General features: G+C 36.9%; 1 protein-coding gene across 1 annotated transcript; it reads left to right on the forward strand.

Annotated features, from left to right (window-relative positions):
* Nucleotides 1-506: 506 nt before the first annotated feature.
* On the forward strand, nucleotides 507-10,450 carry LOC111572344 (uncharacterized). Its single transcript, XM_035950812.2, has 10 exons — nucleotides 507-657; nucleotides 2,031-2,100; nucleotides 4,354-4,740; nucleotides 5,109-5,222; nucleotides 5,393-5,448; nucleotides 5,549-5,644; nucleotides 7,564-7,720; nucleotides 7,920-7,993; nucleotides 8,333-8,434; nucleotides 9,338-10,450. Exons 2-10 carry the CDS (start codon nucleotides 2,070-2,072, stop codon nucleotides 9,584-9,586), a joined length of 1,266 nt encoding a protein of 421 aa, XP_035806705.2. The 5' UTR covers nucleotides 507-657; nucleotides 2,031-2,069; the 3' UTR covers nucleotides 9,587-10,450.
* The last annotated feature ends 1,015 nt before the right edge of the window (nucleotides 10,451-11,465 follow it).

Here is an 11,465-nt window from a genome sequence, read left to right on the forward strand (position 1 = left end):
TCTATTCATCCGCGGGCCTGGTCCTTGTAGAGCACCTGCTTTTTACCCATTGTTCACACCTGTTTTGGAGCCATAAGCAGCACTCAACAATCCTCCCTTTTTTTGCAAAGTTGATTTAAATATATTTTGATAGCAGAACGTATAAATGGTTAAAGGATGCATTTAGTTTTTAATGTAGTGCTGAGTTGATAAAAATGTAAAAAAAAAATTTGCAACTTTTTTGATGACTTGTAGAGTTTGCACTGAATTCGTGTTTGATTAACCATTTAATATGACCTCCTGGTTTGACCAGATTCAAGTAAATAAAACCTTTCAACCTAAAAAAAAAAAAAGCGGAAGGATTTCTCCCATCTCCATTTTAGTGTTGTATTGTAACTTGCGTACTGTGAAAATGCAAAAGTTGTTTTCAGATAAAACCATTACCACATCGATTCTTGGGCATTTTCTAGATCCACCCAGTAACAACGGGTCTTTAGTCTCCTCCTCTCCCAAGTAAAGCAGTGCAAATGAGTTTCCACTTATTACGTTGCCAGTACTGGACTGTCAGCAGGAAGAGAAGGGGGGAGGAGACAGAGAGCAGTTGAGAAAGGTAATTCCAGAGAAAGCTCATTCACTTCAACCGCAGCTGACAAAAAAAACAAGCGCAGTTCATCACAGGTGAGTGGACTTTACTCATTTTAAATGATGGATTTAGTAAACGTCATTTAAATATAGCTATAATGTTTTCATACAGTTAAACACAAAGCGAGGCAGGTCAACAACAGTGGCACCACTTTAGCCAGTAAATGATGCAGTATGGTGATGTTGTGTTCCCAGTATGTGTTGAAATTATCTGCAACGCATATTTTATTGTATGTAGAATCAATGCAAAATGTTATGAATGAGTCAATCACTAACAGTTGTTTGGATAGGTATGAGTGAATTGGGTTAATCAACTTGAAAGTCAGAATTTTTTCTATTTTTCTAAACATCTTTTACCATATTTTTTCTCTATACAAATTGTGATAAATTGAGAAAGACGCAGACACTTTTTTATTCACATCACATTCAGAAAAAGGGGCTTTTATGAAGATAGTGACGTTTTCGTAACTTCTGAAAATATTCCCAGCAGCTGATACTGTTAAGGTTTTCTGTTGTTTTCACTGTAACTCATCTGTAATTACAGGTTGTACCATATTTACCAATACAACATGAAAAAGATAGACATTTAAAATTTATGTAAGCAGAATCTCAGAAAAGTGATAACTTGTAACATGAGGATGTGATACCTGACAAGCTGAGATCAAAGTAAGAAATCTAAAGTTCACCTTTTTTTCCAGTTAAAGCCTGTGTTTTGACATATAAGCCAAAAAGGCCAATGTTGTCACTCAGTTTCCAGGGTGTAGAGCCCATAGGAGTTCATACTGGGATCCAAGGGAGAAGGGAAAAAACAAACTCTGCCGCTTAGCAGCCCTCCCAAGGGGCCTGATCAAGGAAAAAACACATTTTAATTATGTCCACTGATAAACCACTGCAAACGGAGAAACTGAAGTACAATGATGCGTCACCTCACAGAGCTAATCTTAGCAGGAATTACCTCACAAACCGGTGTCCGTGCCTTGCTGAAACCTTCTTATCGTATTTAAAATCTTGTACAGGCCAGTAATGTGAACGGTTGCTGCTTAAAATTTCACATTTATGAATTTCTTGCAGTGTGACTCCACTAAACAATTATGAGATAGGTTTCTATAGAAGAGCTACAGGATTGCATAAAGAGGAGACCATAGATGGGTTAGCACTTACAGATTCAAAGAACTGCTCAGGTGGGTTATAGTGAACAAGCACAGCTGTAATTCAGTTAGCATGAGAAAACAGTCTGAATTGTGCCTATGTTGACATGTATCATAAGGAACTTTTGTCAGCACACAAATTCACTTGCTGTTGTTTCGTTTATTTTTCTAGCATTTGTCAATATGTGTGAGAAAATGTTCGCATATATTCATTTTGATTTTATATTTATCAGGAATCTGACAGATTTAATGTAATTACAGGCTGGACAAACAGAGCTCTTGCTTTCTGTCAGTGGGATAATGGCCTCCAGGGCTTTTCTAAAAGACACAGGTATGAAAACTGTTTTGTTTATTTAAAATCACTGCTATCGGTTGCCTGCATGGTCAGTCTCAGAGGTGTAATATAAAGTTAGTCGGTCTGTTATTTCCATCGATCTTGTCTATTTGATTAATCTTACTCATGTATCCCAAAATCAGAAATTTTCCTTTAATGTTCTTATAGTCTTTACAGCCTCCAACACCCTTTGTCCTTTGACAATAAATTTGGATAAGAAGAAATACAATAAATAAATGAATAATGGGAGAGAAAGGGAAAAATAGAACAGTAGAGTAGGAGCCACTATGTCAGGACAAACAGGCATGCAGTAGGCGTTTTATGTATAGAGTAGAGAAAATCAACATAATGACAATGTTAGGTCTGTCAAAGCAGCTGAATATTTTTAAGAATGTGATTTAGCTGTTTTTGTATGCAAATCATCTCACATGAACTACAGCACAGTCTTGCTCAAAGACAAAAAATGTACATTCACAGCTGGTTGCCATGAAATAACAGAATGCAAGGCTACTGAAACTCAAGGACCAAATTTCCATCATTCCAAAAGCATAATGTCGTGTTGCTCTCTCATGACATTGTTACTTTGCACCAGAGCTGCATGCATGGCCTCACACGCATACAAGCATGTTTACGTGTTTTCACACTGTCATGCATGCACATATTTTATTTTTGGTTTAAATGTGACCATTCCAGTCAGACTAACAGCCCACAATAGTCCTTTTGTTGAAATACTATCGGTATGCAAATGTGTTCAAAATGAACAAAATATTCTTTAGCACACTTTATAACATTTATTTTACAATTACTTATAATCAGCTATACATCAAGTACTTAAGTCTTAGTTTAGTTTGTTGGCATTGTAATGTTATGCAGAAACTACATCTGTTTGGGGTGTAGTTTTGCAGGTATCTGGCTATAACTACTTGACAAATTTTAGATACATTTTCAGATAAATATGTGTTTTAGACTTTGACCTTAGTGGTCAAGAGATTTAATCAAAACCGCAAATGTCAACTTGGTTGTGGTACTACAGCAAAAGTCAGGGGATCACCAAGCTTAATAAGTTGCACATTTGTTGTCTGTACAAAATTTCATGGCAATCCATCTAATAGTTGTTGAAAATTTGACTGTAAATTTGGACCAAAGGGTCAAACATTGATATTCCTTAGAGCTAAACTAGCTGAAAAAGAAATTTCTAAAATTAGACTGTCACAATTGGTCAAAAGGCTCAAGCGCAGAAAATGAACAGGCAGGTCTCAGAAGTGTAAAAAACGGTGTTTTATTTCACCAAGACTCAAATATGGACTACAAATCACAAGGCGGAAAACTGCAACAGGAAGTACTCAGAAACAGGAAACGGTTGCAAACTCTTTCAGAGAATACTTGAGCGACTACTAGGGCCGAGGAGGACAAAAGGCACCAACTCCCAGGCAAGAAAATAACTACAAATACTAAGAACGAGAGCAATAATGTCTAAGCTACGTTAGCGAAGAACTTAATACAAATACTATGAACGAGAACAACAATATCTTAGCTGCATTAGCGAAGAACTCAGTACAACTAGACGTACGAAAACTCTAGGAGAGGTTAACGAGATAAATATGGAACCGGATGCTCGGACTGGGCTCGTAGCTAGTAGGCGGCTGATGGTATTTGGCCTGGGCTTGGAGTCCTGAACGAGGGTGGAGAAAGCAGCAGTAGGTGAGTATGGAGGGACGCCAAGATGGATGAACGGCACAGGTGAGTATTCTCCAGAACACTAGCAGCCTGGCAGCAGCCAGCCTGACACTTCCAGTTAATTCAAAAGCAATGTTTTTTTCCTAAACAAACAAAAAAATGCCAGTGCTTTAAAGTAAAGCTATGAGATACTTGACTGGATAAGTGAACACCAGAGTATTTAGGATTTATCTCTGACCAGTATTTAATGATTTTATAAAAATTGCCAAGAAGCACAAAAAAGTGACTATTAATTTCAAATGTTCAGGTTTCCTAACAGCTAAATAAGAAATTTCTAAAATTAGATATCCAATTCATTTGTAAGCAATAAAGTGTTTTTTTTGAGGTTTTGAGATACCTGACACCATAAATGAACGCCAGAGTAATTAGGATTTATCTTTGACCATTAGTATTTCATGATTTTACAAAAAAAATAAAAATTGCAAAGACAAACCAGATAGCTGTTGTTAATTTTAAATGTTCAGGTTTCCAAACACTAAAATATGTATTTTCCTGTCATGTTTTCCTTTATAGGTATTCTGCATCTCCTCCTGTTAGGACTAATTCTGCCATCAGTATTAGTGTCGGGTGTAGGGGCTCAAACCACTTCATTGTCCTCCACTTCTTCCACTGCTGTCTCGCTGTCCGTCACAGCAGCCTCCACTACAGCACCTGCAGCCACAGCAGCAACCACCCAGCCCCCGACTTCCATGTCTTCTGCAGCCACTACTCCATCTGGAACCCAAGCCTCTACTACCACCGCCACCACCGGAAACCCAGCAACCACATCGAGCATGCAGGCCCCCACCACCACCTCTGGAAGTGCTACACCTACCATGCAGCCCTCTTCTTCCACCACCTCTGGAATCACAACGACCTCAGTCAACACCCAGTCCACTATGATGACCACTGGCAGCACAGGTACCACCACAATTTACGACCTCCACCAACCTCGGAGGTACTTGAATGACCACCACCTCTGGAGACTCAGTATCCATCAATGCTCAGTCCCCTACAACCACATCCACCTAATGAAGCTCAACATCCACTAACACTCAGTCCCCCACAGCCATTTCTGGAAGGTTTACCATCCACCATCACCCAATCCCCCACAACCACCTCCATAGTCATAGCAACCACCACCAGCATAAAATCCACAACAAAGACAGCCACCTCACAGTCTAACACCAGCACACCAACCATTGCCAGTTCAGCATCATTATCTTCTATCATTAGTTCTAACTCAATCACTGCTTCTAATAGGGGAACCAACTTTGTCTTCTCTACAGCTGGTTCAACAACCATGACCCAGTCAAGCACCACCATGACAGGCTCAACTTGGAGCACTTCATCTTCCTCCATGTCTTCAAGGCCTGGTTCCACAACTTCAGTCATGTCCACCAGTAAGTCAGTCAACTCTCACTGGTATGTTCTGTTTCATCACATAATAAAACACTTCAATTAACTTCCAAGGCTTTCTTATGCCATACAAGAAAAAGAAAACTATTAAAATTATTACACGTTATGTTTTGTCTTCTTCTATCCAATCATGACATCCATCTTTTTGTGATAGGTGGCATGTCTGTAACGAATGGAACCAATATGCCAAATACTACTTTAATGAACATGGCAAGTCCACCTTATTAATGAGATGTATATTATTGTGTTTGTAGGTTCTCTTATCTCTGGCCTTTCATCATCATATGCTTTCCACCTCTCTCAAACACAGATATCCTGCCCCTCATTCATGTGTAACTACTCTGACTGCTACTCAATGTACACTAGTCCGAATGCCACTTCATGCACTACTGGTGACTACTGTCAGGTAGGGAGGCAAATGGCACTGACAAATCCTCTCAAACCATCTAAACTGTTATTTGCATTGTCTTAAAAAATTGTCATAAAATCTTTTAGTAAAATTTAGCAAAATGTGTGTCTGTATAATTACTGACATGTACAATGCTTAACAAATTTCTTAGACCACCTGTCATAAAAACAAGAAAATACTAACATTTTAGAAATCTGTCAAAATTGTATTGTTATTTATAAGGCAAATGACAAACTGGAACAACTAAATAGTCCTTTTTCACATATGTTAACCAAAAATCTAAACATTTTGTATGACCTCCTTTGGCCCTGATAACAGCTTGCATTCTTGCTGGGATTGTTTTTATTTACTTTTTGACAGTCTCTTTTGTTATTGAGTTCCAAATAGTTTCTAGCTGTTCCCAGAGACTTGCTTTGGATTAAAGTTTGTGCAATCTATTTTTGAATTCAATAAATTCCATGATCTGTTCAATAGGATTCAACTCTGGACTTTGACTTGGCCAATCCATCAGTTCCAGGACTCCAGATTCCTTTTTCTTGGTCCAGTAGTCTCTGCACAACTTTGAAGTACACTTGGGGTCATTGTCTTCTTGGTATATGAATCCACAACCAATCAGGTTCAATCAAGAAGGGATTCCGTGATGTGCTAAGATGTTGTGATAGACCTTCTTGTTCATGATACCAAGATTTGAACTAATTTTCCCATGCCGTTTTGACAAATGGAACCTGATACCATAATGGAATCTCCACTGTGTTTCACTGTGGGTGCAATGCATCTAGCATCAAAACGTTCTCTAGCTTTAAACACGACGATGCTGACCGAAGAGTTCAAACTCAGACTTGTCTGTCCAGAGTACCTTCTTCCAGTCATCTACAGTGTCCAGTGTTTGTGCTCCTTGGCTTTTTTTTTTTTTTTTTTTTTTGACGTTTGCAGGCCTCAATAATGGTTTTGTAGCAGTTATTCTTCCCTTTAAGTCTTGTTCCTTCAGTCATCTGCTTATAGTCATTCTGGAGACTTTCTCAGATTCTGATCTAAAGGCATTAATCTCTGAAGATCAGCAGTGGTCTTCTTTCTGTCTTTAGTACTTCAAATCTTGAGGTGCTTGACATTTGCTTTGGTTAGCTTCCGTTTATGGCCTCTTCCTTGGTGCATTTTCTAAGTACTAATCTCTGCAGTTCAGTCCAAGGCATGTTTGACCACACTGTGAGAACACTGTTTGTCTTGCCCTATTTGTCTCAAAGACCATCCAGCTTCATGAAGTGCTTTAATTCAGACTCTGTCTTTCTCAGTGAGTTCCCTACACTTCACCATTTTGAAGAGGAGTGAGGAATTTACGTAAATTTGAACCAGCACACTGGAATACTCTGAGCAGTCAGAAATTAATCAAGAATAATATACAACCACTAAAACACATTTTTCTGTTCAGGAATGCAAGCAAATACCTGTAATTTGACATAATAATGTGCTTTCCTATTTTTTTCTGTTTTTTTGTAACAGTAAATTTGAAAATTCATGGATAACAACAATAGTTTTTTTTAAAGCATTAAAAAAAATCATTTTGATTAAAAAGCTTGCACATACTGGCACATTAATCATTACAGAAACATAAAAATATATTTTGGTAATCAGTAATACTATAAATTCAAGGCAGTGGGGGCAAACACCTTACACTGGGTGGTGGTGGTCTAATATAGTTGTTAGCACTGTACATACAGCAAATTTGAACTAAATTCTGTGAAATGCTGTGTCAGTAGTTCGTTAAAACACCAGAGTATTCAAAATATGACGTGATATCTGTTATTTACTGTTAAAAGTCAAATCTTAGTAAAAACTTTTTAAAATAAACTTTTACATTCAATGTGTGAGAATACAAAGGCAAAGGCAACTAAGCATCTTCTAATTCTTCAATGTGCCAGCTGTTCAGGCAGTCGGACATCTACTACATTGCTAGCTGCAGCGCCTCTTGTGCTGAAAGCTGCGTCAACTCCTCTCAGACCAATTGCTCTGTGAACTGCTGCAATTCTACTGGCTGCCTCAATGACAGTTTTGCAGCCATGATGATAACAACTACAGGTTAGGAGACCCGTCTTTCACATCTTTTATCTTCTCATTTAATTGCTCTCATGAGTAGTTCATTCATTTTACAGTCCTCATTTTGTCCTTGCAAATTGTTACATTTCAGTACTTCTTAAATTCATGTTCACAGGTGTTCAGTTTTATTCTGAAGTTAGCATTTTTTTTAATGTTTTGTTCTTCTCCTACAAAACTTTAGCTGTTGCAGCCACAGCGACACAAATGACACCAGTCGCCACAACTACCACCAGTCCACCAACAACAGCAAACAATGTAAGTACAAAAGGCTGTGTGTGTGGCATGTGAATGGATAAATGGGATGAAGGCTATGGTGTATATCACCAAACAGAAATTATTATACTTTATTATACATGTTGTATTTTATGGACGGATAGCCACAAATTGCCTCTGTGTCTGACTGCTGACAGCTATCAGTGTGTATTAAGCAATTATTTGTATAGGTTGTTGGCTTTTAAGCAATTCTGAGTGTTTATCTTAATTGCTTTTTTAATATTTCAATCCAGTGCTGCACAAGATAACAGTCTGTCCAGCAGTGTAAGCTAGACCTGCTGTTAGATTAGTATTATTCTGTGTTTTGTGTTGTTTTTTCAGGCAAACAAATGCCATAATGGTACCTGTTCTGGCACAGAATGCTACAAGAATTTTAAAAATGCAGCACTCCAAACATGCTCCGGCACACAGCCACATTGTCAGGTGAGAACTGTCACAGATATTGACATGTTGCTTCAAATTAAACAACTCAAACGTAAATGACACCACACTTAATAATGTTAATATAGTTCTAGCAACATTAAAAAAGTAATGCTCATGAAAATGTTTAATCCTCAATCCTGACTCATTTTGGTTTTACAGTTTATCTGCTTTCTAATTTGTCTTTGTTTGGCACCTTTTAAGCTGTCTGTACTTCAAATGATATTTGTTTGTCAGCAAAAGCTCAGCTATAAGTCAGAGTTAATATTTTAACAAAATATGAAGAGACTGTAGAAAATAATACAGCATAATAAAGCTTATTGTTTTATTAGCATTTCAAGTGTTTTCCCTCCACTTGCTTTTGGGGCATTTCATTCATTGAAAGTCTATCATAAAATCCAAAGTGTATTATTATATATAATGTCATGCACTGAATAATGAATAGAAATTCCATTGTATAATAAAACATTATAACAGCATTTTGCTCAGCACTTTAAACAGACTCATCACACAGTTTCTACAGGATCAATACAATTCTATTATATATGTAAAACCGCTCAGTGTATTAACAGATGAGTATATAGGTTCCGTAGTTTTTAGCAAGATTTTCATTTCATTTATTTCAAACATGCCAACGTATGATAAAGGCAAAAAAGAAAATAAATACACAGTACAAAAACACAAAAAAAAAACTAAACAACCAAACCAAATCCAAAACATAGAACAATGTCTGAAAACATGTAGGATAAAGTTTAACTTAACTCCTGCCCACTACATATCTGTACATCTCATCTCATATCATTTTAGTTTCTCAATCTCATGACTCCCCTTAATTAAAGCATCTCTGGACTCAGAACCATTTTCAGGTCCTGCACTGTTCTTACTCACTCACTGTTGTCTTTGCAGCTGAAAAAGGAAACCATAAATTCCGCTTTAACATGGAAGGCAGGTTGCACCAACTGTACTGGCTATACTGCATGCAAGACAGGTACAAATCCTCCATGTAATCTGGAGTGCTGCAATGCCACCACGACATCCTGCCTGTGGTTGAATGGCACACTGAACGTTCCCTCTTTCGCCACAAGAGGACCTGATCTTCACACAGAACTGATTGCGCTCTTACTTTGCCTGCTTGTAATCACTATATCGCTGTGAGTGATGCCAGGATAGCTTTTTCAGCTATTGTCTGAGTCATTAGGTAACCACAGCTTTGTGTAACTCCCAGCCCATTCATTTAAAAAACAGTTACCAGTGCAGAGGTTAACACTACTTCATTTCCACTCATGCATCTTGCTGATATTCATATGTGATTGTATGTATGGAAATCTGAAAAGCGTCAGATACAAGTTGGTACTGATGCTATATATGTATCAGTTTTAGGAATTAAGAAAAACATGCCAGCACCAACTCAGTCTCCATGTCAGTTCATATTTAGGGCCCAAACTTCCATTATAACTAATAGATTGATATTTCAAAATATAATCACAGTTGCATTTGAAGAAATAAATATAACTTGCTAAATACCCTCTAGTTTGTTTTAGCAATGACCTTGCCCATTTAATGTAAAAAAAAAAAAAAAAAAAAGCCAAAAACATTTTTTTTTGTCTGTCATCCCACTTTAAACTGACTTTAGACTAATCTTAATTTTAGGTGGGTGAGTGAGCTTAAACATGGCATTTCTGTTATAAATGTTTTATCATGCCACTGTGGGAGTAATGCAGCTATGCCTCTATATGCACTTTATGAAACATAAATATTGAGCTGATACAGGGAGTTTTAAAGGTTTTTATGAAGCATTTCTGTAGTTTTGACTTTAATAAAATGTGCAAATAAGTACTTTTCGCTATTTTTGTGACTAGGGAGTTGGATGTCTAGACTGTGTGGTTTACAAAGTTATATTTTATGGCATAATGGTGTCATGTAAATGCTAAATGAAATCGGAAATGTGTCAGTTTATTCTAGTTTTGTGTACTGTACAAAATATGATTTGTGCCTTACAATAAATGAATCTAATCTATATATTTTATGAGTCTTGATTGGATTGTGATGTATCTTTGCTATAAGAGGTGGAATATGATGATAGTTCTCCAGTAGGACTATTTTATAATACAGTGTATATATGAGTGTTTGTGTAGCCCATATTCCTTCAACCAAACCTAATTAAGTGAAAAAATAAAAATAAAAAATCTGCATTTTTTGGAATTATGGCTTGTACATAAGTACAATTTGGACACTATTTTCTGTGGTATTTTACCTATATACCATTTCAGCAAAGAATATTGTAGTTTTTACAATCTAGTTAGTACTTAGTGAAGGATTAATTATTTTAATTATGTGTGGACACCAAGTAGTTTATAGTCATGGCAGTAGATCAGCCATACATTGACAAGGCCTGACATGAGGGTTTTCCAGAACAGACCGAGGTACCACCTCCATGACTTCCTGTGATAGTTGTACCTTGCAACACATGCAGCATGGAAAAACTTGTTTTTTGCTTCTTTTTTTTTTGGGACAGATGTATTTTGCTGCCCTGGGTCTGCAATTCATACATTTCATTTAGCATTTAGCTTTTTATCCAAAGTGATATACAACTAAGAGTAGATACAACACAAGCAAGGAAGGGTCCATGTTTGGCTGTGGTACGTAATCTAAATCATTTGATTCATTAACGTCTGAATCACTAGATGCACTTGAATAGTCATTCTCCATCCCTTTGTTGCTGGGAGTGTAATCAGAGTTTTCAGGGTCTTCATCTGACTTCATCATCTATCAAAGTGAATCCTGAACACTGTACAATGTCTGCTTATTCATACTACAAATTTAAAAGAGACGCTCAAACAGGACCAACATAGGATAATAAAGTCCTGTTTGTATGTGGTTTTTTTTGTTTGTTTTTTTTAACCAAAAAAAGTGTTTCAGCTAAAGAGAAGGTGCAGTTTTGGGACTGATATGCCAAACATGTGTCATGATACATTTTATTACTAATTTTTTTTAACCTGACATTATTTTCTTTGTTTATATTTGTGTAAATGTG

The sequence above is a fragment of the Amphiprion ocellaris genome, chromosome 9 (assembly GCF_022539595.1).
Source record: "Amphiprion ocellaris isolate individual 3 ecotype Okinawa chromosome 9, ASM2253959v1, whole genome shotgun sequence".
In the NCBI taxonomy this organism is placed as follows: domain Eukaryota; kingdom Metazoa; phylum Chordata; class Actinopteri; family Pomacentridae; genus Amphiprion; species Amphiprion ocellaris.